This window comes from Strix uralensis, chromosome 2, assembly GCF_047716275.1.
Source record: "Strix uralensis isolate ZFMK-TIS-50842 chromosome 2, bStrUra1, whole genome shotgun sequence".
Taxonomy (NCBI): domain Eukaryota; kingdom Metazoa; phylum Chordata; class Aves; order Strigiformes; family Strigidae; genus Strix; species Strix uralensis.
The window spans coordinates 1,455,313-1,470,834 of NC_133973.1; the positions used below are offsets into that span (position 1 = coordinate 1,455,313).

Sequence of the window (15,522 nt, forward strand, 5' to 3'; positions counted from 1 at the left end):
GGTGCCGCGGTCGCGTGAGGGGCAGCCGGCGAGCGCGGCCTTTCCGGCCCCGAGGGCGACCGGGGGAGGCGCCTCAGGGGGAGGGAGGGCCGGGACCCTTTAGGGTCAGGCTCGGAGGTGACCGCGGAGAGCAAGGCTGGCCGCCCTCTTGGGACGCGCAGCACTCCCAGCGTGGCAGAGCTCCAGTCACTGCTGAGGTCCCCCCCTATAGGTCGTTCTCCCCTCAGAATTCCTCATCTCCCCCTTGCCCTGAGGGGCAGGTACAAGCCTTTCCTGAAAACCATCTCGACAAAGAGATCCTTCTCCCGCCGTGCTGTGCTTGAGCTCTCTTTCCTGGCCCAAATGCATTCAGCGGCTCACCTCTGCCACGTTCTTCCCTTTAGCAAGGTAAGAGCTGGAACCACTTCTGGGGTTTAATAAAAGCTGCACCTTGTTGTCCAGCCAGAAGAAATATTAGACAAGAGGGGAAAATAAAACTATTACATTCAAAGTATTGTCGAAATTATCTAAAGCTTTGCCCAAGACAACTATTCTTAAACCTTTGCCAATCCTTCTCTAAACTATTTGCTGTTCTGCTACTCAATCTGTCCCACATTGTCTTTCTATCTACCTGCTTTGCCTTTCCCAGTGCTCCACTCCTTCAATCTCTGCTGCTAGGGCTCCCTACTCTATCCCTACGGTTTGTTCTCCGAAGTGGCTGATGCCATGGAAGGTTCGCACCAGGGGTCAGGCCTCCCACCTGTGCAATGGCAGATCCTGCTTCCCAGCTGGGGTCAACGCTCGAGGAAGCAAAATAAAAGCCCTCAGAAGGCATCTGGCTGTACACTGTTGGATGGGCAAGAACAGGTTCCTCTCAGCCCCAGAACAGATTCCTTGAACTGCAGAATTTCATTACCATCTCCATCATCATAGCTTAATAAACATAGCTACAAAAGGTTTTAGGGCCATAAGATTACTTAAATCTCTAAAACACAGCTGGACATTTTGGTCCAGTATCATCTGGCATCAGCAGTTCGCTGCTTTCTGGCTATCTTTTGGGTCTAGCAAAATTTCCTTTCAGTTGTGCTCAGGCCATTGCTCTTCAGCATCTCCATGTTCTCTTTTGTGTGCAGGTTTGTTAGAAAAAAGAAAAAAAGATGACAATTGCCATCTTGCCACACTTTAGCTTGAAGCAAAACTCTAAATAGAAAGAATCAGCTCCTGTTAATACTGGTAACCATCTCAGCCATTCACAAGGAGCTGCTGGTAACTTAAAATAGCACGATGAGAGTGCAATGAGCCGAAACAACGACTGGTAAACAAGTTGCCATGGGGAAGGGAACAGAAACGCACAGTTCCCTCTCACTTAGCCCTTCGCAGCCCCTCTGTTCTGCTGGCAGGTGGCTCAGTAGCAGGTAATAAAAGGCTATCGCCTGCCAGCACGAGGTGTCATGCGTCTTCTTACTGATCTGGGTCACCGTTTCATGCTGAGCAGAGGTGGGAGGGAAGAGTAAAACCTTGGAGTTCCCATGGCGCACCCTGCCCAGGGGCAGCAGTTCCCAGAACTTCCAGGCTGCTTACAGGAGCTGATGGGTGACCTCGGTCCTTTCCGAAACAGCAGTCCCTAGAGTTGTGCCACTGGGGCTCAACTGCTGTTTCCAGGGGATTGGCTGGGGTAGAAGGGGATACAGGAGCTCAACCCGTTTCCTTGAAGTGATGCACAGTCAGGCAGCCTAGATTTCTCCTCCAAAAACTGCATAAGAAAAAGAACCTGCAAAGTTTTGATTGAAGTACTCCAGGTTTTCTCAGGGTTTCTTTTGTTTGCAAAAGAACTCATTTTGTTTTCATAGAATATTTTCAGCCTTTGGAAATGAGATAAAATTTAATTCCCTGAATTTTTACTTCTATCTTTCCTTCCCTGGACTTCCTCCCCATTTTATGTCTCCATCTCGCCACTCTACTAGAAAAAACAAGGTCAAGTTTAAGGTGTTCGTTAGTAAAGAAAAACCTCAAAACTTCCAATATTTTTTTCCAAGATGAAGACATCAGCTGTGAAAAGTAGGATTTCTCACACTTTCTTTCCTTAATCTGAACTGCTCCCTTCCTCTCTCAACAAGCACACACCTTTTTCAGTGAAAAAAAAGGAGTAATGGGAAGTTTAAAAATAAACAGGAATAGGGGAAAAATTCGTACACTTCAACTGTATCTTTTTGAATTCCAAAACCAAAATAACCTTACAACTTACATTAGTGTTAAACAGTGACTGGTTTCATCCCAAAGGTACATGTTTGTTCATTTCTAGCTTCCCAGACAGGTGATGTGAAGAGTGCCTTGAAAACCACTCCATTCCACACAGGATGAAACCATTTTCCACAGAAAATCATTCTCTTACCAGAAGGATTTGACCAATTTGAGCAATTGCTCATATTCTGAACACTTCCACATAAATAGTATTGGAAATAATCATAAAATCTTTCAAGACCATAACAGTCAGTGCAAGTCTGCCAGAGAGGTACCACCTGCACATGTGTGATCTGAACGGGTTGAGTGATAGTTGCAGCATGGATGCACTGTGTGATGGCTGCCCTTTACAGACACAGCTCTGGCTTCTACATCTCCTGAACATTTCCCCGTGAATAACGTTTTATACAGCGACATAGCTCATGCAGTATTATTGGGCAAAACCCTTCTGTGCTGGGTTACTCGACCCCTCAGAACTGCCTTCAGAGCATATGAGTTTCCTCAGACAACCTCTTGATCGGGAGCCTCGCCTTCGTACAACTCAGGGCTGACATACACTAGAAGGCTCTCTTGCCTTCTAGTTACTTGTCCAGAACTCTTCAGTTTTTCAGATCAATCTCAGAAAATTGTTGCTGGCACTTTGGAAGAAAAGGATCACACCAAGCCCTTCGCCATGCCTTCAAAAATTGCTGCTTTCCTTAGAGCTAATGACTAAGCATCCCTTTTTGTCTGAATCTAGGATGGAATCACCCCTAGAAGATGCCTGATTCAGCATGTGATCCAAGTAACTCATCTAAATGAGATGTCATCAGACTCAGTCGACAATGTTTTGAGGCCACATCTTATCCACACCATAAACTCTGACAGGTTTCACCCAAAAATGCACAAGAGGTGAGTATTGTTAATGAGTTCTGGCCTGTGGTTTACTGTGGAGGAATTTATAAAATATACATTCAAGAAAAGTTCTGTTAAAGTCTTGCCAAGTTGTTTGGAGAAAAGCTTCTGTAAGTTAAAAGCTTTCTGCACTCTTATGAAGCTGTTCTGCAGGGTGCTCTCTCAGTATGTGAGAGCCCTAAGATGGTACAAATACCTTGGAAACTCTCCAGGAGGAGGGAGTAAAACAGATTTGTCTTTTGCTGAGCATGGAAGGAACAAAGGCACATAAATGTGAGAAAAGGCAGCAACTGATTTCTTTGTTTTATGATTTTGGCCATTGTAATTAATTTGGAGAAGTAGACTCTGTTAACTAGTATATATGTTGGAAGGAATCAGAAGTAGTGAGAACAAAAAAAGCCAAATTATTTCTGAAATGAAGTGTGATTAATTTAGAACAAAGCTTATAGACTGTAGCTGTAAGAACAGAAGACTGGATACAACCTTGAAGGTCTGTGTCTTCTAGTTCCCCCTGACTGATCCTTCGATAACTTGGGGGCTCTGAACAGAAGACTTACAAATATCATGCAGCCGTGAAGGGTTAATTTAAAAGCTTTTGATTGCTTTATTCAGATTTTGATTGCTTTATTCAGATATTGCATTAATTACTTTATTCAGATAGTATGCCTTCATTTCTGTTACTTCCTATTCTCCAAGGGTTTGTTAGTTCCAGACTTTTTAAGATGTCACATGTCGAGTAAATATGAACACAACTCTAGAGGATAGCACTGTCCTGCAAGCACAGAATGTGTGTTTCCCTGGCATCAAAACCAATGGAACAAGGCAATTTCACTGGAGTGAAGAATACTTTTCCCATATCAGGACCTCAAATAAAAAATTACTGTTTTCATAAAAGCCTTAAGAAAGACAACAGAATTAACTCAGCTTCTTGATCCCTTCTTCTTAATTCCTTTAAAATTCCTTCCCCTCTTCAGAACATAAAGATGTATAAATTCTGCTAGGATATTCTTTGAATGCACAGCTTTTTTGGAGCCATTCTGAAGCCATTCTGGCTTTTTGAGAGCAAGAAAACTCTCAGGGGCAAGTTGTATTTTTGTATTTTAGAGAGGTGAAGGGAGAGTTAGCAGTCATTGTCATAAATATATTGCTATAATCTGACCAATTGTCCTTGCCCTGTAAGAAAACGCGCCTTGCTATTAGAATGCAACACCTCTCCTCTGTAGCATCAGAGAGCGTATTTTCTGCTTCTATTTTACTATACACAATCTGGAAGTCCAAGATATTTTGGTACTCCAGTTCAACACAAATTCATCGGCTTCATTTGTCTGAAACTTCACTGTTTTTACCTGTAGCTCCTGCCTTAATGTCCACACATTCCACCATGTATCTCCTCCAGCGCTGCCTTCATCACCTCTAGTTCCATAGATCTTGGGTTCAACAAGACTGGTAAACCATGTCCTGAAAGCTGTGCATGGGGAGAAAAAAGAGCAGCACTGCAGTTTACTGGAACAGAGCTGATAGAGAAGCCAGTATGAAATCCAAGCTATCAAGACCTGCAGAAGCCTTAGGACAAACAGCAGCCATCTCTCCAACGTGTAGGAGTCATCAGGAGGCAGGTTGCTGTTGAAAACCTCTGGCAGAGAACTTAGCTTCTGCCCCACGCACCATAGCAGGCTCTGCGTTTGACACAATGCAGACTGAAGCACACAGCTGTTGGAAATAAGGCATTTATGGCTGAATTTGTGGAATCACTTACCACAGGGCACTAGATTAATTCTTGCTCTAAGATGGATTATGTTGTACAGCACTATACATTTCCATTACGGAGATAACATTTTAAAAATACTTTGCAGTCAGCTACACAGGAAAAAAATGGAAAAGTCACTTAAGTCATCTACAAATGGGGACACTGGGGCACAAATTCTCATGGGAAATGCTAAAAGAGAGTACAGTAGTGGTGTTACAAAGAATAGCAAGCAGTGGATCAAGTAGGCTTAGAAGAAGCATGTCCAGTGCTTTTATTAAACATAGAAGCACATAGTCTGAGCTACTTGGTGCTTTTAGTTATATCTCAAGTCACAGTGGGCTTAACATAGTATTGCTCCCATTAGGAATGGTGCTACAGATGTGCCCAGGAACCCTCAGAATGATCCCGTGGCCTGTTTTGGAGAGTGCTCTACAAACGTTCAAGAAGATGGTGTCCCTGCCTGGAGGAGATTATTGTAATGAAAGCATGAAGCAAGTACTGGGTGTAACAAACAAATGGAGAATGGGGCACAGTAATGATAGGAAAGTGTAGGTGGATAAACTGGTTATGATGTACAGCTAGCATGACTATAAACATTAAAAAAGGAGCAAGAAGAGGAATATTTAATGCTGATTAAGTGGAACGGCTGACTTATACAAAATGGCAATTGGTCACCCCAGGATAGTGTTGCATCTCATTTCTATGGTGCTAAACAATAACATATTAATAAACAGTCTTCCCTAGCACGTGTCTGGGCATGGGCACAGCCTTCACCTTCCTCCCTCAGGTATGTGTCCAAAAAAAAAAACCTTTTCCCATCATGAATGATACCTCATGAGCATCAGTGCTTGTGAAGCTGCAAGCCCTCTTTTTGCCCCTTCGCACAGCCCTAAAATTCTGATCAAGCCACCAGTGTTTGTGGCCATTTCAGGGGGTGCTGGAGAGTGCTGAGAAGGTTGGATATTTGTCTGGAGTCCTGACTAGATTCCCACCAGATGTAGTTTTTCTGTAGTTTTCTGGCACTTCACAGGGGCATACTTCTGCTGTCTCTAATAGGTGAAGTGCCCCAAAGCCCAGACTCACCTTTGCATGTGTTGATGCACAGCTCAGGAGGCTTCTGGGAGAGTGAACACAGAACCATGATCTGCACTGACTTTTATCCATGGGCAATATGCAGGTTTATGTCTCCATTATGCTTTGCTAGGCCAGTGATGTGGAGGGAGCCACCCAGTTTGCAAACTCCTGGAAACCTTTGTGAGGGTGAGCTGGCTCAGCTCCGGTCCAGCTACTCCTTCAGTACAGGTGTCATGGTCGGAACTACCAGCAGAAAAACTGGCAAAAATGGAGGTTACATCTTCTCTGTAAGCAAGGGGTGTGCTTGACTCATATAAGCCTGAATCAGCTTTAGACTTTACAGGGCGGTCTGTATAGAAACCTGTCTGAATACTGGACTAATGCGTCAGGCTCTGTGCTGCTGTCAGTGACTACTGCAGAGCTGCTCAGCTGTCTTTACACATACTTCCACCTCCCTTCCAATCCCAAGTGCAGACACAACCAGTTTCACGACTTCTGCGTGAAGGAGTACAGCACCACCTCTGGAAGGCAAAGGGAAACACTCGGGCCATCTAGCGAGCGAAGCAGGAGACTTGACACACAGCCACCCGTACGTTATCGTCACCAACAGATGGTCAGCTCTGGGCACCCTGAGGCCTTCTGAAAGCTGGGACGAGATTAGAGGGCAGTGACTCCATTATAACCCTGTTTGAGGCTAAAAGCAGTTAACTTTGGACCTTTGGATCAAAGAGCATCCACCCAGATTTGTGAGTGAAGAAATTATTGGCCAGATGAGAATGCTTTGAACTCTAGCACATTTCTCCCTCAATCCTAAAGAGTTTGTGTTTGCTAACTGTCATGCTGTGATACTCGTCTTTATTTTTTAGTTTGAGAAAAGAGAAGGAATTCTTGCTCTCCTTGTGCATTTTGCAAATAATTTCAATGTACACAGGACTTCATTCCACAAAATGTAAAAGGTTGTGCAAGACTGACTGTTTTAACTACAAATTTCCAAAAGCCTTGGGCAGATTCAGTCTAAGCTGGCTGCTTCATAAAATTGATAGAAGTTCTTTGTTTTCCAGTCATCTGCAGGCTCACTAAACATCACTTACCTTTGGTTTGGCAAAGCCAGTACAGATGTTTTCACATCATCCTTGCTGTAAGCATGGACCAAGAATTTGCCCCCCCCCCCCCCCCATTTGGAAATACTTTGTGTATCTGGTCTGGTTGGGGTAGAGTTAATTTTCTTCACAGCAGCCTGTACAGTGCCATGCTTTGGATTTGCAACTAAAACAGTGTTGGTAACACATCAAAGTTTTAGCTGTGGCTGAAGAGTGTTTGCCCAGCACCAAGGCCGCCTCTTTTTCCCACCCTGCCCCACCAGAGAGCAGGCTGGGCATGCACAAGAGGCTGGGAGAGGACACAGCTGGGACAGCTGCCCCAAAGGATATCCCAGACCACGTGGCATCGAGAAAAACTGGGGGAAAGGAGGAGGAAGGGGGGATGTTCAGAGTTAACGGTGTGGCTTCCCAAGTAACTTAGTTGTGCTGAGGCCCTGCTTGCCGGGAAGTGTTGAACACCTGCCTGCTGATGGGAAGTGGGGAATGAATTATTGCACTTTGCTTGCACATGCAGCTTTTCTTTACTTATTAAACTGCCCTTATACTGACCCACAAGTTATTCTTGCTTTTGCCCTTCCAGTTCTCTCCCCCAGCCTGCAAGGGGGAAGTGAGTGAGTGACTGACTTAGCTGCCAGCTGGGGTCAACCCACCACAGTCCTTTTTGATGTGCAGCGTGGGGCAAGATGACTTCAAGATAACATCAGAGGGTGGGAGGTGGAATTTATAGCTGTTAAACTGTTAATGAGCAGGCTCCTGTGCTTACTTGCCTTACTGTGTATTTGTCTTATTGGTGGCTGTTTTGGACTTGTGCTGTTTATTGAGGCACTCACCCTCTCACTTTGCTGTGCCAGGGAACATTTTGTTAACAGCAGGGGCCAGGTGCCGGGGCTGGCAGAGGGCCCAGGCACTGCTGCTGTTCCTGTGCTGCTATACTGGACATACTGGGACACCAGTGTTACGGGGTTAATTTTCATCACGGCAACCCATAGGATTTGCGACTAAAACAGTGTTGACAATACATGAATGTTTCAGCTGTTACTGAACAGCGTTTGCACAGCAAACTTTACACAGAATCACATATATATACACAAAGAACTAATTACTTAAAACCTTTAAGACCATATAGTTTAGCACTTATCACACAAAATCCTGGTTCTGCTGAAGTTAGCAAGTATTTTATTTTCACAGAATTTCACAGAATCATCTAGGTTGGAAAGGACCTTGAAGATCATCTAGTCCAACCGTTATTATCTGTTTTCTAGGGTAAAACCTGACTCTAAAGATCCTATTTCTTCCTTTTTTACTGAATATGGCTTGTATTGCAATTTCATGGCTCTATCCAACAAAAATAAATTAAGCACCACTACACAATATTAAGAAACTGATCTTTTACAATGAAGCAATTATTCACATAGTTTCACCATTTGAAATTAATTCTAATTAGCACTGAAAATTCCCATCGAGCTGAAAATTCTACTTCCATGATGCAAAATTTCACTAAATATTGCCAAAGAGATATTACTGCCAAGGCAAATATACAAAACAAAATGTTGATGCTTTTCATGCTACAATATTATCTTTATTTTCCAGTGAAAAATGACAACAGTTTTTGACATAGTAAAAAAAGAAAATATTTGTTTAGTTTTTATACTTTTTTCACTCACATTCTATACATTCATTTTGAAATGCATGGTCTGTAAGGTACAAGAATTGAAAAACTACTGAAATAACTTGGATAACACCATATGAGGTTCAAAGAGAAACTGCTTTGAAAAATCCACCCTGCTGAATGGTACCTAGTGTGAAAAGTGGAAGTTCTGCAATTAAACAATTTACATGGTAGAAGCCAAAAACACTACTGAAAGCTTAGCTAAAACTCTGCTGGAATAATGAGATCATGGACAGTGTATATACATTTGCAATAGATGTAAGTCATCCTGGGAAAAATCCATGTATGCTCTATGCACCAGAGTAGCTCCGTTAGGGAACACAGTCAGAGCTCAATGGTGAAGAAGGTGCAGATGTTTATTACCCACTTTCATCCAACCCTTCTCTGCCACCACCAGGCTGTTCTCACTGAACGGTTACAGTTCTCAAAGCCTTCCTGTTTGAGGGAGATTCACCTCACCATGGTCTAAAAGCCTGCATGGGACTGAGCGTCAGGAGTTCCGGATTCTCACTTTGGTTCTACTGTTGCCATTCCACGACCTGCCATAATCCCAGTTAAATCACTGCCCTTCTCATTTCTGGGACAGATAGATGTTGCTGCCTCCCCCTCCCCTTGTCAGGGCACCGAAGATGAATTACATGAAATCCACAGCATTTCAGGTGTGCTGGGTATGTAAGAACCTTCTCTGAGAAGGGGCTGCATGCGCCTCAACACCAAGAGATGTTCTACCTTTGTCACAGTGTTGATGGAAGACATGTGGAGGTGAGGCCACCCCTACAATCATTCCTTAGGGAGGCATTGCTGGAATGCAGCACCACAGCTCCAAGCCTGCATTGGTTTTCCCTCTCAGCCCTACATATGGAGAACGTCCACCTGCTGTAGCTTTCTATTCCTCCTCTGTGCTGCAGAACCATTACAAAATGGAGGTAACTAGGGCTCAGGATTAAGGCCAGAGTCTCCATCCTTAGGGATTTAGAACTTAATTTTAAGTAAAAAGAAAGACAGACTACTGGCTAGAATGAAGAAATGATAATACAAATCAGAAGGGATTGCTATTTCTTCCCAGAGAAAAGCAGCTGTGTTCTAAAATGTGTAGTTATAGGAATGAAACACCTGCCAGGGAAATCGCTCTCAATTCTTGCTGGCAAAACAGTAAGGTCCTTTGAGGAAGCAAACTAAGTATGATTGTTTTAAGGTTTTTTCTTTTTTAAATGTTCTGCATGACAATTGCCAAAAGGTTAAGAACTCCCAGACTCTTCAGTCCTTTTCACAGCCAGACCCCCACCAAAATCACAGCCATAGAGTTCCACCCGAAGGGCAATACCATTATACCATGTTCTTGGAACAACGCGGATAAACCTGGACAGGATGGGTGGGTTAAAGAAATGCTTGACGTGCCCATTGCTGTTTTCATTACCTGAGAAAACCTGCAAATACACAAACATACAACTAGTTAAAAGGCAACACTTTAAATAAACCTCTGCTTTTTCTTTTTAAAATGGTTCCAAGCCATTGCATTAGCCATCCAGGGTAGATGGACTGGCTCATTTCTGATTTTACAGAAGACCACATCCAGTCTCTTCCTAAAATGCTGGGTCCAAGCTAGTTCAGGCCAGCAATATCTGAGTCAGAATGAATTAAACAGCCTGTTTCTGTCCACACCACAAAATTTGCCATTCTAATTTGGATGGACTAAAAAAAAAAAACTTCCCTTATTTTACCTCTGCTAATAGCCCTTGTGGTTTAGGTTGGTGTAAGGTGATACAGGCAACGATATAAAGTACTGCATCTGCTCTGTGGGTATCTGGGGCTTTCCAGCTCTGTTACAGCAAAACTGCTCACTAACATTAATTTCACTATAAAATCAAGGCAGAAATAAAAAAAAGCTGGAAAGAGGCCCTGGGAAATCCATTGTTCTTTCAAAATTAAGTGTCTTCATGCATTCAAATTCCTCCTTTACAAATAGCGTCAGCTCCTTTTCACAGAATCCCAGAATCATCGGGTTGGAAAAGCCCTTGAAGCTCCTCCAGTCCAACCATGAACCTCACACTGACCGTTCCCAACTCCACCAGATCCCTCAGCACTGGGTCAACCCGACTCTTGAACACCTCCAGGGATGGGGACTCCCCCCCTGCCCTGGGCAGCCCATTCCAACGCCCAACAACCCCTTCTGCAAAGAAATACTTCCTAAGAGCCAGTCTGACCCTGCCCTGGTGCAGCTTGAGGCCATTCCCTCTTGTCCTGGCGCTGGTTCCTTGGCTCAGGAGACTCATCCCCCCTCTGTGCACCCTCCTTTCAGGTAGCTGTAGAGGGCCATGAGGTCTCCCCTCAGCCTCCTCTTCTCCAGACTAAACCCCCCCAGTTCCCTCAGCCGCTCCCCATCAGACCTGTGCTCCAGACCCTGCACCAGCTCCGTTGCCCTTCTCTGGACACGCTCGACTCATTCAATGGCCTTTTTGGAGTGAGGGGCCCAAAACTGAAGCCACTCATCGAGGGGCGGCCTCACCAGTGCCAAGTCCAGGGGTAAGATCCCTTCCCTGTCCCTGCTGGCCACACTAGTGCTGATACAAGCCAGGATGCCATTGGCCTTCTTGGCCACCTGGGCACACTGCTGGCTCCTGTTCAGCCGGCTGTCAATCAACACCCCCAGGTCCCTCTCTGACTGGCAGCTCTCCAGCCACTCCTCCCCAAGCCTGTAGCACTGCTGGGGGTTGTTGTGGCCCAAGTGCAGCACCCGGCATTTGGCCTTACTGAAACTCCCCCAGTTGGCCTCAGCCCATAGCTCCAGCCTGTCCAGGTCTCTCTGCAGAGCCTCCCTACCCTCGAGCAGATCAACACTCCCACCCAACTGGGTGTTGTCTGCAAACTGACTGAGGGTGCACTCGATCCCCTTATCACAATGTTGACTGCATTCTCTACAGATTTGGAGTTCCTTCCTTTTATTACTGTTAGTTACTATGATCAACATCAGATGGACTTTAGATGACATTATCTGCAGTAACCCCAGCTGCCTAGCCTTTTAGGTGAGACTACTTCTGTCTCAGTATTCTGCCTTTGGGCCTTGACTGTGCTCAGCATGTAAAACCAAGCGATGATACAATTGCCTGAGCTGATGATGATACCTTTGCCACTGAGCTCGAACCATCTGTATAGGATTTCCACTCTGAGCCTTGGTCGCTGTATAGGATAACATAGGTTTTCACAAAGTTTTCAGCAGATACGGACTTGACCCCCTGGGTAGCAATAGCAGTTATCTTCTTAGTTCCGAGGAGATCAATTTGCAGCCACTGTTGGTTGTTGTTCGACTGCAATTGATAAAAAGGTCATCTATTAGCAAACGTGTCTATGTATTTGCTTAAGTGAAAATCCTGCTTAAAGATAGTTAAAACTGCATCCAAATGCATCAAAACTGTACCAAAGAAGTGCAGAAGAGTAAAGCTGAGGCAAAAGTCACAAGTGTTCTTGGTGGCCCACACAATTAACTTCTTCACTGCAGGAAGTGTATTTGATGTCTTATGATTTCCACATTAATTTCCAATATATCACAAAAAATAGCACAGATTTATCTCCAGTATTAAAACATAATACATAATACTAATACCAAATGCTTATTAAAAACCAGTAGCTTCCAGCAAATCTCAAGGTGCTTTGTAAAGAAATGCAGCTCCATTTTGAAGTCACAGAAGCTCACATGCCTTGCTGAAGGTCATCCACCCCCAGATCCATTAAGCTGCACTGCCTATAAGCTAACCCAGGAAAGGTTTCTTTAACCCCTTCGAGCCAAATATTCAAGTTTCATTCATCTCCTGAAATTAAAAGGGCTATTTGTGCAGGAAAGTGCTGCATGGCTCTGCACCATCCATCTCTCAAAACATGATTTCCTTGCTGTTGCCAGAAGTTCAACAAGTTTTCTACTGGAAGAGTTGAATGGGCTTCTTCCCAAAGGGTGGCTAGAGAGCTGTGAAGTAACTCTGTCTCACTTGGCACTGGACACAGCGTCAAGAAAGTGCATGAGCACACTGGCAGCACAAATTTATTAACTGCAGCTGTCTTGCTGCCATCCCTATTTTTCACACGTTACCTTGGCTCGCCAGGCATTCATCTTTCCTTTCTGATTGAGACGAGCAAGTGAAGGGTCCCATGTGTTAAACCAGGAAGTCTTAACAGATGAAGCTGTTATCTGCGTATTCTTGATCTCTCCATTTTCCATTCCAAGTGGCAAAGAGCAACCTGTTAAGAGTAGCACCATGTTATCTCCACTTCATCCAAGTAGCCATACCCTAAGCAACAATGTTGGAATTGAGAACACCCACAATTCTAACTTTAACATATTCAGTAAAAAATTTGCCAGAAAGGAAGCATCATCACATGACCCATTCTTACCATCTACTTCACAGCCCAGAAGCTCCATGCGAAGAGTAGGCCTGTTGTAGGCCTCGGTTGGGTAGACTCTGACGTACCTCGCAATAATAGGGGGATCAATGATGTTCTCTTTTATCCCATAGGCATCGGAATTACCTTCAAAAATCTATTAAGAAAAAAAAAATTCCACATATAGTTAATGTAATTGGATTACGTTATCCAATTACAACATCTAATAGTTAGTTGGATGCTGAAAGCCTGCCCTGTTACAAAAATAGTCTTTTTTTATGCCATTAGCCCCATCCACGCTGATGGAACGCCCTATGCTGCAGGGCAACTTGAAATAATTCATGGGCCCATCTCAGCACATTTGGAAGCACCTCCAGGCCTCAGTTCAAATAAGCAAACCATTTCTATGCACTGTGTAAGTCTGTAGGAAGACATTAGCAAAGAGGCAAAAGGAGAGGTAAGAGACAACAGGTCTTCGCTTTGGGAGTTGTATCATAGAAACCTCAGGGTAAACTGCAGGGAGCTGTAATTGGTAGGGCTGGAGTGGCTGGACATAAAATGAATCTCTTGCAGGGTATGGCCACAGGCAATTCAGACAGTTTAACATTCAACTGTTGTGACAACAGGGAGGGAGGGAGAGGAAGGAGGATCTAGTCCCAAATGAGGAAGGGCCTGATTTTTAGTTCACCTTCCTGCTTGCTTCAAGAAGCTGACATGGGATTAGAAAATAAAAGTAGGGAGAGATGCTTGTGAGAAAGCCCAACTCTACACTGCCAGAGTCACTGAGCCAATCTAAACCCCAGCCTAGGAGGTTCCTCACCTTATAGTTTGTCTTCTGGTTTGAATTTGATTAGATTGGTAAATCCCCTTTGGGGTCTCAAGCTGTATTATTAAGTCTCTGAAGGCCATAATGTTTTCCACCCTCTCTTAACATAAAACTGTCACCTCACTGCATCATCCAGTGATGCTACCTAGGTTGTTGCAACCCCTATGGCACGTACAGACCTTTTGTGCTGGACAGCTGTCTCCTTTGAAGGTGCTCCACTTCCTTTTGTCTTTGCTGTAAACAATGAAGAACTTCTGGATGTACAAGGACTTGAAAAACTGCTTGGCTCCCTGCGTCTGTATCCCAGTTAACAGAACTTGTCTTTGAAAGTCCACCTGGGAACAGCAAACAGTGTTTATAAACCCAGTAACAGTGAAATCTGCTTCATTCTTTGGCATCTACGCAATAGCTTTGAGCTCTGCATTTTAAAACCCACAACACTAACACTCTCAAGGGGAATACAGGCAGATGCCAGAGTTCAAATTAATGCTCTCTCATTTCAGTTGTGTATTTGTGTGTGCATTTAATTTCAGAGGCCATTTTACAGTGTTCAGGACAGCACCACAAAGACACCTCAAAAATATCTGTGTCTCCACACTAGGCAGAACTCTGCTAGCCTTATTTTACAGATAGGCAAAAGGACTACAGAGAAGTCCAAGGCTCACATTTTCATACACTGCCTCTGGTTTTGGATACCCAGGCTGAGAAAAAGAGGGATATGACATTCTGAAGTGCTGAAAAGCCACCGCTCCTGCTGGTATCAGATCAAAAAACTTAGCACATAAAATCAAATCAGCAAGATGTTCCTATAAGCAGTGAAACTCATTCTTTGGGATATGCCCTCATATCCCTCATATGCCACATCCCTCCGTGCTTTACTGCAGTAGCCTCAGCTTCTCACTACCATACCCCCTATTAAATTATTTCTCTTCCCAACGTTATTTCCAGTTCCACACCAGATGCCCCAACTTTCTCCCCCTACTTCACGTCTAACTTGCCAGCCTGTCAAATGTTAGCAAGCCAGACATAACATTCACCTGTTGAACTTACACTGCAACACTAGTCTGAGTCCTTTTTTCCTCCCAACTGCCAATTTTAATGAGATTTGTAAGAAATCAACTATCTTCCCTAAATTTGGGCGCAAATTGGCTATCTGGTGCAAAAGTGATTGGGATGGGAGAAAAAGGTGGAAGAAGCGAGGTGACTGCATGATATACTGCTGGAAGCCATAATTATAAGCTTAATTTCCCTGTGAAGCCACAGTAAGCTGTGTCAAGCTGGACACAGAAGCATCCAAAAAAACCACATGCACAACTATCTGACATAATGTTTGAGAGTATTACACTTTAAATGACCACCCAACATAGATAAATATAAATATGTACTGTTAGGTAGACAGAGGAAAAAAGAGGTAATGGAAAGTTACTCCATTTGTCTACAAAACAGTTACAGTCTAAATTGTGAGGGTAACTGTCCAGTCAATGGGCCTCAACAGCAGTAGAGACCGGGTTACTCCAGGGGAGGTGGACAGTTTATGGTCAAGCTTGCTACATCTTTTCAGTTTTCCCCAGCAGTCTTCTCAGCAAGAACAAGAGCAGCTTGACCTTTTAAAACAAGTTGC

At 44.1% G+C, this 15,522-nt stretch overlaps 1 protein-coding gene and 1 long non-coding RNA gene across 4 annotated transcripts in view; one reads left to right on the forward strand and one right to left on the reverse strand.

Moving 5' to 3' along the window:
- Positions 1-65: 65 nt before the first annotated feature.
- LOC141935893 (uncharacterized) lies at positions 66-7,583 on the forward strand. Its single transcript, XR_012626655.1, has 3 exons — positions 66-387; positions 2,960-3,111; positions 5,226-7,583. It is a non-coding gene; the product is annotated as an uncharacterized LOC141935893 (long non-coding RNA).
- A 1,006-nt stretch (positions 7,584-8,589) lies between these two features.
- The window catches only part of F5 (coagulation factor V), a 45,964-nt gene continuing 39,031 nt past the window's right edge, over positions 8,590-15,522 (reverse strand). For all 3 annotated transcript variants that reach the window (XM_074852520.1, XM_074852534.1, XM_074852525.1), the window contains 5 exons: positions 14,081-14,236; positions 13,088-13,232; positions 12,786-12,934; positions 11,827-12,009; positions 8,590-10,131 (listed from right to left, as the gene is read on the reverse strand). In XM_074852520.1, the coding sequence (XP_074708621.1) occupies positions 9,943-10,131; positions 11,827-12,009; positions 12,786-12,934; positions 13,088-13,232; positions 14,081-14,236 (822 nt within the window). In that variant the 3' untranslated portion in view covers positions 8,590-9,942. The remainder of the gene's footprint in view (positions 10,132-11,826; positions 12,010-12,785; positions 12,935-13,087; positions 13,233-14,080; positions 14,237-15,522) is intronic.